General features: G+C 46.9%; 3 protein-coding genes across 3 annotated transcripts in view; 1 reads left to right on the top strand and 2 right to left on the bottom strand.

Moving 5' to 3' along the window:
• On the bottom strand, positions 1-2,254 carry LOC149441865 (uncharacterized). Its single transcript, XM_089656810.1, has one exon. The coding sequence runs from the start codon at positions 1,663-1,665 to the stop codon at positions 922-924; it is 744 nt and encodes a 247-aa protein (XP_089512936.1). The 5' UTR covers positions 1,666-2,254; the 3' UTR covers positions 1-921.
• A 48-nt stretch (positions 2,255-2,302) lies between these two features.
• Positions 2,303-7,044, bottom strand: LOC149441864 (uncharacterized). The gene is made up of 3 exons (XM_089656834.1): positions 6,988-7,044; positions 3,397-3,603; positions 2,303-3,298 (listed from the first exon to the last, which is right to left on the bottom strand). The coding sequence occupies exons 1-3, from the start codon at positions 7,042-7,044 to the stop codon at positions 3,146-3,148; spliced, it is 417 nt and encodes a 138-aa protein (XP_089512960.1). The 3' UTR covers positions 2,303-3,145.
• Positions 7,045-15,724: 8,680 nt separating this feature from the next.
• LOC149441851 (uncharacterized) overlaps positions 15,725-18,851 on the top strand; it is a 409,050-nt gene continuing 405,923 nt past the window's right edge. The window contains exons 1-2 of the mRNA XM_089656833.1: positions 15,725-15,952; positions 16,076-16,217. Of these exons, the coding sequence (XP_089512959.1) occupies positions 15,725-15,952; positions 16,076-16,217 (370 nt within the window). The remainder of the gene's footprint in view (positions 15,953-16,075; positions 16,218-18,851) is intronic.

Genomic DNA, 18,851 nt, shown 5'->3' with positions numbered 1-18,851 from the left:
TTTCCATAATAGATGGGACACTTTTATTGCAGCAACACTTACATCCTTAGAGCAATCCTCTATGTTGTCTTCTTTTACTTCTATGGATGGGTTGGTGAAGGTGGTTACATTGTAGAGATCAGACAGCCGTGTATGGAACACGCATTGAGGACACGCATACATACCAGGTGTTACTTGCTCCCCATCTGGCCGTGTATATCTTGGTTTTCTGGTTCATGACGTTGTCATTCTTTTGCTCTCCTGATGTGTCTGTGCGCACTCATGGCCGAACCTTACTTCCTTGGCTTTATCATGACATCTAGGAACATTATGACATTCTGCTCCTCTCACTTATTGGAGTTGGGAACAAAGTCTCAGGAGAGAGTCCATCCATGTTTTCTGATCAGGTATCACACCCGGCCACACCTCCAGGTCAGTGCCTGCCAGAAGATTCCTTCCTCTTTCTTTATTGGAGAGATTCTAATTATTTCATTGGCTACTGTGATTTATCTTTTATTCAGAAGTCATGGCAAGAAGTATGAGCTACTCGTCTCCTCTTTCACCCCAGACATATTGCTTCTTTGTATATCTCTTTAGAAAACTCAATAAAGAATGTTTAAAAAATATGTACTCAGCCAATGAAAGGTCAGGACTCCATTTTTATTCTTCTCCTGCTATCAATGGCCAACCCGGTCCCACACTTCATCCATGTCTTTGGGGACCTCTGATCTCCTTATGAACTGTTTCTTCCATGATGAAGATCAGCCATGGAGTATATCTGAGGTGTATATCAGGGTGTGCTTCTTCCTCACATGAGAGCTGGGATGTCCAGCAACATTCACCTAGAAAACATTTCCCGCACTCAAGGCACTAATACACCTCCAAGGTTGTGTGGGACCCCTGATGTACAGGAAGACAGGACTTCAGTGAGGAACATTTCCCTCAATCAGGATAGGAACGTGGCTTCTCCCCCATGTGAGTTCTCTGATGTCTGTAAAGATCGGACTTCTGCAAAAAACATTTCCCTGAAAAACATTTCCCGCACTCAGGACAAGAATACGGCTTCTGCCCCGTGTGCAATCTCTGATGTATGTAAAGATGGGAAATCTGTGAAAAACATTTCTTGCACTCAGAACAGGAATATGGCTTTTCCCCTGTGTGAGATCTCTGATGTATGTAAAGATGGGACTTCTCTGAAAAACATTTCCCACACTGAGGACAAGAATGTGGCTTGTCCCCAGTATGCAATTTCTTATGTCTGTAAAGATTAGACTTATCTGAAAAACATTTCCCGCACTCAGAACAGTAATATGGCTTCTCCCCCGTATGAGATCTCTGATGTAATTGAAAGTTGGACTTTTGTGAAAAACATTTCCCGCACTCAGGACAGGGATACGGCTTCTCCCCTGTGTGAGACCTTTTATGCACATTAAGATGGGATTTAAAACTGAAACCCTTCCCGCACTCAGGACAGGAGAAACTCTTCCCTGTTGGAAGGCCAGCCCGGTCCCGCACAGTCTGAGGTTCCTCAGGATACGAGGAATCCGATGGTCCATCTACACTGGGTGGTGCCGGATGGACATTGGAGGGAGCCGGGTTTTCTCCTGGACTATACTGTGTGATGTCCTCATCTTCTACTTTCCAGTCTGGAGACAAAGTGAGACAATCCTCGGAGGTTTTCCTCATCTCCCGGCCATGGACTAAAATACAAAGACAGAGGATTAGTAGACAGGAGCTGATTGGTTCCCCCAAACCAGGACTCCGCCCACATCAGGCAGCTTGGTCTCCGAGGAGCTTACAATTCCACCCTCATGGTAACTGGGAAATGGGTGTAACAAAAGAGAATCCATATTATGTGTATATATAGCAGTGGGGGGAGGGGGGAGAGCAGAAGTCAGGACTATGGAATGTACAAGGTCCCACACCGCTGCCTCCCATCTCCTGAGACTGCACTCAGTGACTTGGGTCTGAGACACTACAGACATATCCCTCCACCCGGCACAGCCAGCAGACCACAGATCATGCTAGATCCGGGCATTGGTAAGAACCCCAAGACACATGCCCCAAGTGCCAAGGTAGAGCAACACCTATGAGAGAAGATGAACACTTTGCTGCCAGCTGAACTCCAGAATCAATATAAATCCATCTAGATACATAAATTGTGTCTTACGTGATGATATTGCAGTGGTTACTCTACTCTGGACCAATCAGTGAACAGTATTGTCACGATCAGAGGAGAAGACCTAGATTGTAAGCTCCAAGGATCAGGCCCTCCTATCCCTCTTGTATTGATCTGTATTGTTGCTGTATTGTCTCCCGTTATATTGTACAGCGCTGAGCACACTGTTGGTGCCATAAATCCTGTATAATAATAATAATAATACCTGGGACTGTAACCTCAGGATCTATAGTGGACCAGTGGAAACAACTAAACAGGTGTAGCTGGGTACCGGTCCTCACATATACAGGAGCAGTGTGACCGCACACAAGAGTTGCAGGATCTAAGGGGCCATCCGGTCTTCACCAGAGCCACTGGAGGGGTGGATGTTGTGCTGCATGGCAGCCCCCAGGTTGCGGCTCTCTAACACACCCGTGCAGGCACAGTGCAACCAAATAGCATGCTGGAAGGACACGCGGTACACACAGGATACTAGGAACCAAGGTCACCTACTGCAGCAACCTAGGAAGGGGCTCCGGGGGAGAGGATGCAGGGAACACGTGTAAAGTGCAGGAGAGGGAGGGATGCTGAGCAATGGTGCAGAGAGAGAGAGACTCAGCAAGATGGAAAGGGCTGCAGGCAAACAACAGGAAACAATGCTGAGAAGGACACACACAGCAACAGGAAATGAGGGATCCACGGACAGAAACCAAAGGGAATATAACTGCACAGCCAGAGGGAAAACACAGAGAACAAAGACAGGATCAAACAGCACACAGAATATGGGAATACTAAAGCAGCAGTGAACACCACAGGAACCAGAGGGGTGCGGCTTCCACATGAAGACACATTGCTGGAAAACTAACACACAGGTACAAAGACTTGATAATACCTAGGTTCAGGGGGGATAGGCAGGAACCCGAGCAACACGGACAGGAGGCAAAACCTGGTGCTGGATCAATGTGAAGGGAAGCATGACAAGTATGGGTGGAGGAATGGATTTAGTGTTCATGACCCACCTGTGCTGATCTCTGTAGGAGTGTCCTCCTCTATAAATGTCCCCGTTATTCCATCCTCCTCCATAGACTGCTGATCATCCCTCACATACGCCTCTTCTTCTTCTGATTTCACCTCAACTTTTAGATCTATCAAATCTTCACCCTAAACCAAGAAAATGATAGAAGAGGTCATCTGTAAAATATAAGCTCACATAAAAAATCTATATATTGTCAGAAGTCCATGCTCTCTGCCCCACCAACCTTGTAATAGTGAGGGATGGTGTGACCTTCCTGTGTGGAATCCCGGGAATACAGAGGACGGGGACATCTCTCTGGTGGGTTCCTGGTATTAGGTGGCTCCATCATGTCCTTGTGTCCTTCTGAAAACTCCTCCATCACTCCATACTCCTCATCCTCCTCTTTATACTCTTCTTTAACATCAATATTATCATCCCCGAGGATTCCACTCTGAAAGATATAATAAAACATTCATTGTAACAAACATGCTGTGTATAAATCACAACTACCAATAATTGTCATCATCTACCTGATGATGGTGAGGGATGGTGTGACCTTCCTGTGTGGAATCCCGGGAATACAGAGGACGGGGACATCTCTCTGGTGGGTTCCCATGACTGGATCCATCTGTAGGAAACACACACACTGACTGAATCCATTGTTTCTATGTGTTTATCAGATGATGGGGGATCTAGGTGGATCCTCCGTACTGCTCTCTCCTTTACAATAAAGTCTCCTCTTACCCGGTGATGTGAGGGGCGGCTGATTGTCCATCATGACGTCCTTGTAGAGATCCTTGTGTCCTTCTAAATACTCCCACTCCTCCATGGAGAAATAGACAGTGACACCCTGACACCTTATAGGAACCTGACACACACAATGATACAGTCACCATCCAGACACATCCCTTGTCTGTTACTGGAGAATGTCCCAGAATTCCCGGCACCGCTCACCTCTCCTGTCAGCAGCTCCATCATCTTCTTGGTGACTTCTAGAATCTTCTGCATGTTGTGTCTCTCGGGGTTTAGGGAGTCACATGGAGGCTCTGTGATGGTCATATGATCACCTGACTTCAGAGGAGGAAATCTCTGTATTGAGGAACCAATAGGAATATCATGTTAGACTCCCAGAATCCTCCTCACCTCTCCGGTCAGGTCTGTGTTTTATTAATAGAGATGAGAGTGATGTCATGTGACCTCCCAGAATCCTCCTCACCTCTCCGGTTAGGTCTGTGTTTTATTAATAGAGATGAGAGTGATGTCATGTGACCTCCCAGAATCCTCCTCACCTCTCCGGTCAGCAGGTAGATGATCTCCAGGGTGAGGTTTAGTATCTTCTCAGTCATGTGACTCCGGTCCTCCTCCATCCTCATTGGTGCCATCATGTGATCTATACAGGTCTCCTTGTAGACGGTTTTGATGAGTTTTAGATCTGCAGACAAGGAATGATAAATGGTTACATAGTCGGTAAGGTTGACTAAAGACACTCGTCCCTCCAGTTCAGCCGCAGTGTGTGTATCTGCGTGTCTATGACACCATCCTCTTCCATATCCCTTTACATTGTGTTCCCTAAGAAACACATCTAAAAGGTTTGTGAATGTATCTACACTCCCCGCTGACACACCAACTGTGGAAGGGAGTTCCACATCCTTACCGCTCCAACAGTAAAGAACGTAACACACAGTTTAACCACTTGACCTCCAGAAGGTATTACCTCTTTATGACCAGGTTATTTTTTGCTGTTCAGCACTGCACTACTTAAACGGCAAATTGCTCGGTCATGCAACACTGAACCCAAATGCAATTTATATCATTTTTTCACCCAAATGAAGCTTTCTTTTGGTGGTATTTGATCATCACTGGGGTTTTTTATGTATGTAACACACTGCATTGTTACTAATGGCAGATTGTTAAATGGCCACAAGATGGCTGTGCTCTGCAGTTCAGCTGACACAGGAAATTGTACAGCAACGCTAAGAATGCTGGGACTTGTATGCTGCAAGCAGGATTTCTTCATCCAGTTCAGCTGACATAGAACTACAGATCCCAAGTGAGTGAGTAAAGGGGCTGGAGCGTATAAAAGGAGAAAAGCCCAGGAGGAGAGGAGAAGAGAGGCAGGGTGCGTGTGAGAACAGAGTGCCGATCCAGGAGGCCTCAGGCTGGATCAGACTGAATCAGAGGATGGAGAAGGGAATTTCCAGATTGTTGATTGTACAGAGAGGCAGGATAGTTGATCCTGCATGTAGGTGGATTGGGTCATTGCCATCGGCACCACTATCTCCATCGGAAGACAGCCAGAAAAGGGGCCCCCCAGCAACAAGGACATCATTTTACACCACTACTTTGAAGGACTGGTGAGAGAGTTCCTAACCCACACCACACCACCATGTGATACAGGTTCCATAGTTGTTGTTGCCGGTTACTAAAGTCCAGGATTCTTACAATGCAGACTGTCACATAGAGACACAGTCTCTGTAGCCCAATCAGTGCTGCGGCCTATCTACACCAGAAGCCCATTGAAGTATCACACACAGTATATCAGCCCTAATAGATTCTGTTGCCTGATTGGCAGGAACTGGAAAATAGTAAAATCATATTACCTCTGGCCTGTTCTACACAAAGTTCCACCAGCCAAGTCTCACACTAAAGGGACATACTTCTGCTGAAGTCTGCTCTCACCCTCCTCAGTTTGAGTAACCTCCATACCCAAGTAAACTCCTAGATTGCTGCCTTTATTGAAGGGGAACTCTGCTTGCTGTGTCCTCATCACCAGGGAAGGGACATTTTCTCATGAAGAAAAGGGATGACCCCTCCACTGTACACCAACATAAAGAGCTCCACCAAAGCCAGCAGAAGAGTCTTTCCTGCATTGGGTGATGGGGTTTATATGGGACTTTCTGCTTGCTGAAACCCTCAGAGAGTTAAGCACTGGCTCTGTTTACTGGGAGCCCACAAGGGAGCGAGCCTAACATTCCTAATCTCCCCTTTTCTGCCTGTTTGGGGAACGTTCTCTGGGTAGGAGAGAAACAATAAAACTCTGAGTCCTGGAGGACAATTTGGTCTAATTAACGTGGTATTGTGCTGTAATATGTTGTTTATTTCTCCTGAACGGTTCATAGTTTCTCACATCAGTCGATTCTTCATGTGTATATTGCTGCTAATCTGACTCTAATACAGACTGATTTACTATTCATTCAATGCTATGTGATTATTGTGTGTTATAGCCGGGGGGGACACCTGACTAAGGTATTACAATGGTGTCAGTAGGGGTTGTGCACCAGCCAGGGCTCAGAAGTGAACAGGGAACCCAAAATACTCAGCGACTCTTGAAGGGGTAGTGCTACATATAAATGAAAAAAGACCAACATTAAAAAAAAACTATATTTTCTACTTTCTGTTATTAAAAATACGTGACCAAATCTCATTTCTTCATAAATTTAGGCCAAAATGTATTCCACTACTTGTCTTTGGAAAACAATCCCCAGGAAGTGTATATTAATTGTTGTGTGTGAAAGTTATAGAGTCTACAAACTACGGGATATATACTAGAATCTACGCAGCTTTTAAGCAGCTCTGACTTTCCTACTGCCTATCACATTTCTTGAGGTGCTAAAATGCCAGGACAGTACACACAAGAGTAGATGATGCTTGGAGTAAACTTCCAGCAGAGGTAGTGAGCCAGTCAGCAGTAAATAGCTTCAAACATGCTTGGGATAAGCATAGCTCTATACTCAGACAAAACGTTACCAAACAGACCCCCACCCACCTCCCCCCCAAAAGAACTTGCTGGGCCACACAGTTTTTTCTGCTTCACTTTTTTATGTTTCTAAATTACCTCATTTTTGGAAAGTAGAAAGTCTGAGGTATTTTCTGGGAGGCATGTTGAATCCATGGAAGATTTTATTTTTTGCCACAAGTATTTGGGATATGACAAAAATTTTATTTTTCTTTACACAAAGTTGTCACTTTAATGAGATATTTCTCACACATGCCATGGGTATATGTGTAATTACAGCCCCAAACAAGTACAGCCTATCCATGTACAGGGCCCAAAATCCAATCAGCACCTTCAGGCTTTCAAGGGGCATTAATTATTCATTGGATGTTCTGAATACTTATCACAGTTTTGGAGACTCTAAAATGCCCCAATAGTACAAACACCCCTAAATGACCCTTTTTTGGAAAGTCGACACTCCAAGGGATTTGATCAGTGGCATGCTGAGTATTTTGCAGATCTCATTTTATTGTCACAAGGTTTTGAGGAATGAAAGAGGAAAATAAAAAATATTTTTTTCTTCATTTTCCAAAAGCCTGGGAGGCGTAGACTTCAACTACCAAATAATGAAGCCATTGTTAACCACCTGCAGAGCTAGACATTGGTACAAAAAAGTGTCTATATATTTATGTCAATTGGCTCTATACCAGCAATGTGCAAACTATGGCCCGCGGGCTGTATACGGCCCGGCGGACCTTTTAATCCGGCCCGCGGAGCTAGGCTCCCGCTAGGCTCCTCTCACAGTCCGCCCTGAAGACCGGTGTAGCATGAAAATCTGTCTCCTATGAGGATCTGTCCCCCTCGACGTATCTGCGCATGTGCCGGAGATCGCCGATCAGCTGCTAATGCCTGAAACTGGCACATGTGCAGATACGTCGAGGGGGACAGATCCTCATAGGAGACAGATTTTCATGCTACACCGGAAATGGGAACACGGCGAGAGGAACGCACGGAGCAAAGGTAAGTGAATTGACACGGGGGGACTTGGGGACTTAATATGGGGGATGAATTAATATGGGGAATGAATTACTATAGGGGGGATGAATTACTATATGGGGGATGAATTACTATGGGGGATGAATTACTATGGGGGATGAATTACTATATGGGGGATGAATTACTATATGGGGGATGAATTACTATATGGGGGATGAACTACTATGGGGGATGAACTACTATGGGGGATGAATTACTATGGGGGATGAATTACTATGGGGGATGAATTACTATATGGGGGATGAATTACTATATGGGGGATGAATTACTATGGGGATGAATTACTATATGGGGGATGAATTACTATATGGGGGATGAATTACTATATGGGGGATGAATTACTATATGGGGAATGAATTACTATAGGGGGGATGAATTACTATATGGGGGATTAATTACTATGCTTACTATGGGGGAATATTACTATACTTACTATGGATGACACATACACATCATTCATCTACTCTTGGTCCGGCCCCCGGGTCCAATATATGAACCCATTGCGGCCCTCAAGTCAAAAAGTTTGCCCACCCCTGCTCTATACAATGCTTTTGTTATTTACAAAGCTACTGGAAGAACTGGATCCTTCCTAAAATATCAGGAAGAGATCATCACTGCCTTTTAGTATCCAGAAGGCACTGTGACCCAAAGCCCAAATCCAGATGCAGTTATCCGGCTGCATGAGAGGCATTTTCCTGTTGTCCTCCCACCTACCTCAACACAAAAGTCGCCCCAAAAATTATGTATCTGTGGTAAACATGGAATAAGGGGAGAAACTCCAGGGTACAGCATGGCACAGTGTAGGGGTCCACACAATTCAGCACAGTACGGGTCTCTAAAGATCATAGGTAGTCAGGAAAAATATATATATATTTTTTTTAAATAATGTTATATTGTTACTGTGTTATTGTTAACTGTTATTTGCTTTGCAGGAACACCAGTCAGCTGCAGCATTGATCGGTGTATTCTGACGCTGACACAGATAGGCCTTTCAACAACACCAGAGGCCATGTAAATTTGGACCTTTGTGTCTGAATGGAAGACAGGATAAATACATCACATTTGTCCTTCCATTTTACTCGAGTAGTTCTTCATTCAAAAGCAGAATTCTTCCCCTCTCTAAGTGGGGTGTTACCAAGCCACTGGGGAAAGCCTTTGTGATTAGATCGCATGGTGCCATAGCAGCCAATTTCTTGAAGGAACAAATGTCTAAAAAGTTGCATGCTAGCATAAAGGTTGTCCACGTACAAATGGTACCCCATATTCAACAAGGGTGACAACAAATCCCACACTATCTTACCACTGCTCTCCATGTAGTCTGGACATCGGGGGCCATTGCAGCAGAGAACACAGGTATAAGATGAATCGGGTCTGTGGACCAATGAGCACATTCATTCTTTGTAAGGGCCATGTCAAGGGTTAGGCCCAAAAAAGCTTTAAATTCAGAAACCGTGACAGGTTTGAACTCGAATATCCTGGCAAACTTTGAATTTGCATTGGCAGAGATGTATTGTTGGGCATTAGGATTGCTTTGGTGCACAATCAAATTGTAGAGGTCTTCAGTGAAAAACAGCTAAAAAAAATCAAGGGGCGTTGTTAAATTCGCTGTTTCCACCTGAACCCTGGGCTGTGAATGGGGGGATGATGGGTGCTGCTGAATCTGGGGGAAGCCAATTAAGGTTTGCAGGCACCTCTGGAAGGACACTATGGGCTCTACAGGCCTGTGCTTGAATTCTTGGTGGATGCCATTGCATAATGCTACGAGTGCTAGCCACCTCACCAGCTTATACTGCACTTGGGACTCACCACATCACCATGAAATACTGCAGTGCTGATGTATAAAAGGCTAGGAAGTACTAGTACACTGGTGCTTGTCAATCCACCAAAAGGTAGTGCAGTGCTAGTACTGTCACTGTGCTGCATATGAGAATAATCCTGCATTTCTAGCACCTCAGCAACCTGGGAATGGGGTTGGGTGTGCCTGATCTTAGCAGGGACCTCTTCACCATCATCAGAGCTACCTGCTGGGGTGTCACTGCTCTCTACAGGTTCATAATCTGAGCCTGATTCTGATAGTGAGGCTTCCCCTTCACTCTCATCTGTCATGCTGGGAATCCTGTACGCCTCCCTAGGGAACCTTTTCTTGGACACTATATTTACAGGTACTTAGTGGTGACTATGGGAAAAAGAGCTCCTGGCTAGCAATCAGGGACTGCTTGTGTGCTAGAAATAAAATGATCTGCTAGTGGTAGGAGAGATCAGGCTCAGATGTTGCTGACACTGTGTTTTGCAGACAATGTATCAGAGATGGCAGTGATCTGAAAAATTATACTGACATTGCATTTGTTGGGGGGGGGGGGGGCTAAATGCAAGTGGTGGCAGTGATCGGGGCTGATCCTGCTAACACTGCATTTATGGGGACACCATTCCATCGGGAGATCCATGTGCTCCAATCCCAACATCTAGAGCATGCATTTATCCATCAGGTGCTAAAGGGGTGTAACCACATATTAACACCAGAAATTCTAAGGCCCCTCTGCACACTGCTATATACCCTTCAAGCAGACTATGCAATAAATAGGGATAATTAGTTCACACATATTGCAATACATGCTTAAGCTGCCAACTGCGTCAAAGTGATCCCTCTATGGCCAGTCCTACACAATGGGGAGAGCTACAAGGTTCAGGTCTGGCTACTGACCCAACAATACAACAAACAAGAGATCCATGTGCTCAAATCTCAACAGCTAGTGCATGCACTAGCTGTTGGGATTTGAGCACACACTAGCTGTTGGGATTTGAGCACATGGATCTCTTGTTTGTTGTATTGTTGGGTCAGTAGCCAGACCTGAACCTTGTAGCTCTCCCCATTGTGTCTTTTCCCCTATGCTAGCATTGTGTCCACAGTAGCACTCGCGTAGGCAGGGCAGAGTAGGACTGGCCATAGAGGGATCACTTTGACACAGTTGGCCAGCTTGTATGTTGTATTGTTGGGTCAGTAGCCAGACCTGAACCTTGTAGCTCTCCCCATTGTGTAGGACTGGCCATAGAGGGATCACTTTGATGCAGTTGGCAGCTTAAGCCTGTATTGTAATATGTGTGAACTAAATATCCCGATTTATTGCAGAGTCTGCTTGAAGGGTATATAGCAGTGTGCAGAGGGGCCTTAGAATTTCTACCATTCCATCGGGGACACTAGTATAGTTCTGACCGTGACCAGGATACCAGTCCAGAGAAACACTATACTAGTGATCAGCAATTTATAGTGTGACTGTGATAATGTGGCAGCCAATCAGAGACTGGCAGTAACTGACACTGACTGGGGGGGACACTAACTGATGTCACCAATGACACTAATACAGAGATCTGTGATAATACTGTACACTGTCACTGTACTTATGACACTGGCTGGGTGATGGGTGATCAGGAAGGCAATCAAGGGGTTCACTGTGTGCCTAACAAGTGTATGTGTGCTGATTGTACTCCCAGACTGGATGGATTTTCTTCCTGATCTCAGCTCTGAATGGTAAGTGAGATCAGGGAGAAGAAGCAGCCAGATCTTGCTGTGTGATCACTAACACCCTGATCTCTGTGCTGTGGTTGGCCACAGTTATCAGCAGGTTCACAGCCACAATCATTGGCTGCAAGCCTGACAACAAACTCATGCTGTGTCCAACCACAGCGTGAGCAGCAAGGGGCGGCGTGCACTCCTGTAAACCAGGAAGATGCTGGTAGGCAAATGGATAAACACTATTTCCTTTGTAAGTGTCAGCGCTGCTGCAGCACTTTCTGTACATCACAGAGATACCCTTCACAGGGGGATTAGGACACCTCCCAGGATTAGGACACTCCCATGATTAGGACAACCCCCCCAGGAGTAGGAAACCCCCCAGGATTAGGACACCTCCCAGGATTAGGGCACCTCCCAGGATTAGGGCACCTCCTAGGATTAGGACACCTCCCATGATTAGGACAACCCCCCCAGGAGTAGGAAACCCCCAGGATTAGGACATCCACCAGGGTTAGGATACTCCCCCAGATTAAGAACACCCCCCAGGATAAGGAAACACCCATTATTAGGAAACCCCCCAAGATTAGGACACTCCCCAGAAATGTCATTTAAAGGTGTTGGGCATTTATAATGTTTCACTTTAACCATTTAGAACCTCCCTGCTCCCGGCCAACTGGATTCCTGCATTGTACATGTCCCTCAGGGTGATTGTCTGACACCCCCTTGTCTATTAGCCCAACTATTGTGCATTGGCTGCCATTGACTTCAGGAAGGATTGAGTTCAGCCAGTTCACTGAGCAACACTGGAACCGAACCCAGGAGAGCTCAGCTCACTCCTATGAGAAGACCACCTCACCACAATGAGGAGAATGTTCCGGCCCCAGAAGTGGGGGATGTTCTGCCCCTGAAGGGGTTCATCTGGGTTCCCACACTATATATGTGTGTATCATCATCTGCTGGAGATAAAAGACGTCACAGTGACTATGGAGGAAGAGGACGGACATGACTATGGAGGAAGAGGACGGACGTGACCATGGAGGAGGAGGACAGACATGACTATGGAGGAAGAGGACAGACATGACTATGGAGGAAGAGGACGGACGTGACTATGGAGGAAGAGGACGGATGTGACTATGGAGGAAGAGGACGGACGTGACCATGGAGGAGGAGGACAGACATGACTATGGAGGAAGAGGACAGACATGACTATGGAAGAAGAGGACAGACGTGACTATGGAAGAAGAGGACAGACGTGACTATGGAGGAAGAGGACGGACGTGACTATGGAGGAAGAGGACGGACGTGGCTATGGAGGAAGAGGACGGACGTGACTATGGAGGAAGAGGACGGACGTGACTATGGAGGAAGAGGACGGACGTGACTATGGAGGAGAAGGACGGAGATGACTATGGAGGAAGAGGACGGACGTGACTATGGAGGAAGAGGACGGACATAATGGGGGGTTACTGGGTGTAAATAGAAGATAACATCTTATTACCTCCTCTGCTGCCACTTCCACAAACGTCTCCTATCTGCTTCTTGTCTGTACCTGACATCACTTCCTGTCTTCCATAGAGACTTCCTGTCTGGGTAGAAGTGAGATCCCCACCTTGTGGAGCTCAGAGGAACTGCAGCCCCGAGAAGCGTCTGGTAGTGTGACCCCGGCCTTGTGCTGGGTGTGTATGGACTGTAGATCCTTATAGAGAGGTCACCTCCACTCCCACCAAGGGGGACAGAAATATATGACTGCTCGGGGGAGGGGTTTTGGACCTTTCTGAGCTCCACAAGGTGGGGATCTCACTTCTACCCAGACAGGAAGTCTCTATGGAAGACAGGAAGTGATGTCAGGTAAAGACAGGAAGTGATGTCAGGTACAGACAGGAAGTGATGTCAGGTACAGACAGGAAGTTCCATGAATGAGGAAGTAGAGAGGAGACATTCCTGGATCTGGCAGCAGAGGAGGTAATACATAGATGAACCCCTTCAGGGGGAGGAGTTGATGATAATATATTTTGCTCCCAAAGCTGACTTACAGGAAAAACAAAAAGACGTCTGTAAGTGAGTGCGGAATGTGTATGACCCCTCCACAGACACGTAGGTGCCGGCCTGATCCGTGGTCACAGGGGCAGTATGAAGACAAGGCGGTTGGCCCCACAAGCAGTGATGTAGGGGATAAAATCCTTTATTGGAATCCTTTACACACAATGTAGTAATAACATGACAGCTCCAGGACAGGACAGAGGAACAGAAGACGCGTCACACCAATACAGGCTTTCATGTTCTATGTAAATGGAAGGATTTGGATTTGTCATTTGCAGACACCTCCCTCCAGGGCTGAGTGCCGAGTGGATGTTATCATGTTTATGTAGGATTGTTTCATTTATTGTCTCATTATATTGTGGGTGACTCCACCTCCCTGCTTGGACTGAACAAATAAAAGGTGTCACTCATCCTTCCTTATCATGCTGGTTTCCATTTCATATATCTGTGACCTGTCCCAGGAACCACATATATTACAGGGATTGTTGTCACTTTATGTGTCATGATATTAATGATGTCATGTTGTTGTGTACTTTGTTATCCCGGATTCCAGACAAATCCTTATCAGCTGTTACATGTTATTTAAAGCTGTTCTTGACAAATAAAAATCAGTAATAACTAAGCCTGTATTGGTGTGACACGTCTTCTGTTCCTCTGCTCTGTCCTGGAGCTGTCATGTGTTACTACATTGTGTGTAAAGGATTCCAATAAAGGATTTTATCCCCTACATCACTGCTTGTGCAGCCAACCGCCTTGTCTTCATACTTGTCTGTTGCCTGCCCTGACCTTTCTCCTGATTCCTGGATCTCCTCCTCATCTCTCCTCCATATCCTCTTACACAGCTTTTCTCCACACCTGCAGTGACCCTGGGGGGAGGAAACTTGGCACCAGCACGCTGCCAAATCCATCCCCACCATTAGGGGCTCTGCAGACAATTGTCTGCTATTTACACTCCGTTCCTCCGCACGTCACCTGATCACATGACAGCTTACTTCCACAGATTCCGGACAGATTTCTGGATGGTAAAGGTCAAAGGTCACTCTTCAGTTTAGGAGAGGTAGGACGCACCCAGGAACAAGGATTTGGTTTGTATGGAAGCCGCCTAAAGAGGACCCCTCAAATCTCCCCATCCAAATGTCCCTCCATCCAGAGTCTATATGTCCTATGACATCACACTGACCTCACAGCCCCTCCCCCCAATGTCCCTCCATCCAGAGTCAGAGAATCCTATGACATCACACTGACCTCACAGCTCCTCCTCCCAATGTCCCTCCATCCAGAGTAAGAGAATCATATGACATCGCACTGACCTCACAGCCCCTTACCAATGTCCCTCCATCCAGAGTCAGAGAATCCTATGACATCACACTGACCTCACAGCTCCTCCTCTGAATGTCCCTCCATCCAGAGTCAGAGAATCCTATGACATCACACTGACCTCACAGCTTCTCCTCCCAATGCTCCTCCATCCAGAGAATCCTATGACATCACACTGACCTCACAGCTCCTCCTCCCAATGTCCCTCCATCCAGAGTCAGAGAATCCTATGACATCACACTGACCTCACAGCTCCTCCTCCCAATGTTCCTCCATCCAGAGTCAGAGAATCCTATGACATCACACTGACCTCACAGCTCCTCCCCCCAATGTCCCTCCATGTGACTTTTTTCTGATGCTCTTAGGATGTGGGGCCCCTTGGTATCCTCACATGTAAAGTGGGACTGTTGGTCCTGCGTTGTATGTAATGACATCAGAATGCTGCAACAAGCCTATACCCTGCGTAGTGTGGGGGTCCTGTGGGGGGGAATTATACCTCAGCCTGAAGTGGGGCTTTAATAAAATGGAGACCTGAATGGAGAGGTGAGGAGGATTCTGGGAATATCATTTGATTTGATATTCCGCTCTCCGACCTACGCGATACGTCACTGTCATGTGACTTCATCAGGGACTTGCAATCAGCCGCCCCTCACATCAGCGGGTAACAGGAGACTTTATTGTAAAGGAGAGAGCAGTACGGAGGATCCACCTAGATCCCCCATCATCTGATAAACACATAGAAACAATGGATTCAGTCAGTGTGTGTGTTTCCTACAGATGGATCCAGTCATGGGAACCCACCAGAGAGATGTCCCCGTCCTCTGGAATCCCGGGATTCCACACAGGAAGGTCACACCATCCCTCACCATCATCATGTAGATGATGACAATTATTGGTAGTTGTGATTTATACACAGCATGTTTGTTACAATGAATGTTTTATTATATCTTTCAGAGTGGAATCCTCGGGGATGATAATATTGATGTTAAAGAAGAGTATAAAGAGGAGGATGAGGAGTATGGAGTGATGGAGGAGTTTTCAGAAGGACACAAGGGTATGATGGAGCCACCTAATACCAGGAACCCACCAGAGAGATGTCCCCGTCCTCTGTATTCCCGGGATTCCACACAGGAAGGTCACACCATCCCTCATTATTACAAGGTTGGTGGGATGGAGAATCTAGAACATGGACTTGAGGAGACAAAGTGTGGATTTTTTATGTGATGTCACAATCATAAATCTTACATTTTACAGATAATATTTTCTCTCATTTCCTTGATTTAGAGTGGAGATCCCATCGATATAGAATTTGAGGTGAAATCAGAAGAAGAAGAGGCGTATGTGAGGGATGATCAGCAGTCTATGGAGGAGGATGGAATAACGGGGACATTTATAGAGGAGGACACTCCTACAGAGATCAGCACAGGTGGGTCATGAACACTAAATCCATTCCTCCACCCATACTGCTCACTGATTGGTCCAGAGTAGGGCGGGGACTGGGTGATATCAGCCTGTAATCCCCTGGTCACTTTCCTGAGCTGTGTTCCCCGTCCTGTATTCCTGGATTTCTCTCGGATAATCTTCCTTCTCTGTGCTGCAGACACAATTTATGTCTCTAGACTGGATTTATGGAGGTTCTGGGGTTCAGCTGGCAGCAAAATGTTTATTTCAGCATAGGTTTTGAGTTATCTGGGACCTGTTCTGTGGGTCTTCTTTCTCATGCTCGGTTAAAATCTCTGACAGAATATTTCTCCCAGGGTTCCTTGCTCTGTGGTCTGCTGGCTGTGCCGGGTGGAGGGATATGTCTGTATGTCTCAGACCCAAGTCACTGAGTGCAGTCTCAGGAGATGGGAGGCAGCGGTGTGGGATCTCTGCAACTTGTCTACAGTAAACATTTAAGCTTCCACTGATTACTGAATACCAATATTATGAGCCCTGACCCTTACACTGTATAATTTATATTGTACATTACATACTCCTGACCCCTGCACTATATACTCTATGTTGTACATTACATACTCCTGACCCCTGCACTATATACTCTATGTTGTACATTGCATACTCCTGACCCCTGCACTATATACTCTATGTTGTACATTACATACTCCTGACCCCTGCACTATATACTCTATGTTGTACATTATATACTCCTGACCCCTGCACTATATACTCTATGTTGTACATTACATCCTCCTGACCCCTGCACTATATACTCTCTGACCTCTGGTGGGGCTCAGCCCCGCTGTTCTTCATGACTAAATCTTGGAGTAAATAAGGAAGTGCAGTACTTCTTGTGTTGGGAAGATGGCGATGAGTGATAGAGGGGGTGGGGACCCTCGTCCTATAATCCCCTCATCACTGTCCCTCCTATAAAAGACACTTCTGGTTGTTTCCTCACTCTCTGACTAAGGTCCATGAATAAAGAAATGACCTGGTAGGAGATCAGAGGAGCCATTTCCTAGTTCCCTTGTGTGATGGAAGTGTAGGCAGGACACAACACACACGGAGGATGATAAACCCACAAAGCTGTATTGAACTATGGGAGGCACTCAGTCAGGGTAGGAAGGTAGCGTCTGGGTACCCAAAAGGGGAAGAGAGGGGAGGAGCCCAAAACAATTGTAATCCGGCCCACGATAGGGCAATTTGGGTAGCAATGGCCTGAGCAAGTATTAATCCAAGCAGGCAGTTCCAGGCAAAGGTAATAGGGAGGTTCAATGGAGCAATCCAGGTAGGAAAGGTATGAGTGTTCAATGTGGCAGTCCAGGCGGGACAAGAGGGAAATTCAACGGCAGTCCAAGCAGGGAAAATAGGGGCATTCAATGGGGCCAGTCCAGGCAAGGTAATAGGGGGATTCATGGACAGTCCAGGCAGGGAAAATAGGGAGACCCATGGGGGGTAGTTCAGACAGGCGGGTCTGAGCACTCACGGTTAAGCAGCAGTCACCTCGGGCACACAGCAAGCAGGAGTAACCTCTGGCACACAGTGGATAGCAGTGAGGAGTACTCATTGGCACACAGCGGATAGCAGGCAGGAGTATTCATTGGCACACAGCGGATAGCAGGCAGGAGTACTCATTGGCACACAGCGGATAGCAGGCAGGATACTCATTGGCACACAGCGGATAGCAGGCAGGAGTACTCATTGGCACACAGCGGATAGCAGGCAGGATACTCATTGGCACACAGCGGATAGCAGGCAGGAGTACTCATTGGCACACAGAGGATAGCAGTGAGGAGTACTCATTGGCACACAATGGATAGCAGGCAGGAGTACTCTGGCACACAGCAGGTAGCAGGCAGGAGTACTCATTGGCACACAATGGATAGCAGGCAGGAGTACTCGTTGGCACACAGCGGATAGCAGGCGGGAGTACTCGTTGGCACACAGCAGGTAGCAGGCAGGAGTACTCATTGGCACACAATGGATAGCAGGCAGGAGTACTCGTTGGCACACAGCGGATAGCAGGCAGGAGTACTCGTTGGCACACAATGGATAGCAGGCAGGAGTACTCGTTGGCACACAATGGATAGCAGGCAGGAGTACTCTTTGGCACACAGCAGATAGCAGGTAGGAGTACTCGTTGGCACACAGCGGATAGAAGGCAGGAGTACTCGTTGGCACACAGCGGATAGCAGGCAGGAGTACTCGTTGGCACAGAGCGGATAGCAGGCAGGAGTACTCGTTGGCACAGAGCGGATAGAAGGCAGGAGTATTCTTTGGTACACAGCAGACAGCAGGCACCTCTAGCCCCCAGGGATCAGCAAAGTACTCAGCTGGGTCTGGCTGTGGGGGTCTGGCCTCAGCTCAGACCTTCCAACAGCTACTCACAGTGATGTGCAGGGGACTAACAACCTCCCGGGTCCCGCTCTGGTCCTCTTATGCCGGAACAGGACGCTTCCTGGTTGCCCTGGCAATGGCCGGTCCAGTGTCGGGTTGCCGGGGCAACGAGGCACGCCACCCTCACTCTGGCCACGCTCAGGGAGCGCACCCTTTGTCTCTGGCAGGCGCAGAGCATGGGAAGCCTCGTTCCCACGTTGCGCCCACCGGGGGGGGTTCAGAG

This window comes from Staurois parvus, unplaced genomic scaffold, assembly GCF_062004578.1.
Source record: "Staurois parvus isolate SC_StPar_1 unplaced genomic scaffold, SC_StPar_1.0 ptg000941l, whole genome shotgun sequence".
NCBI classification, from domain to species: Eukaryota; Metazoa; Chordata; class Amphibia; order Anura; family Ranidae; genus Staurois; species Staurois parvus.
Note: the sequence above shows the minus strand (reverse complement) of the source record. Positions and strands in the feature narration are given on the sequence as shown.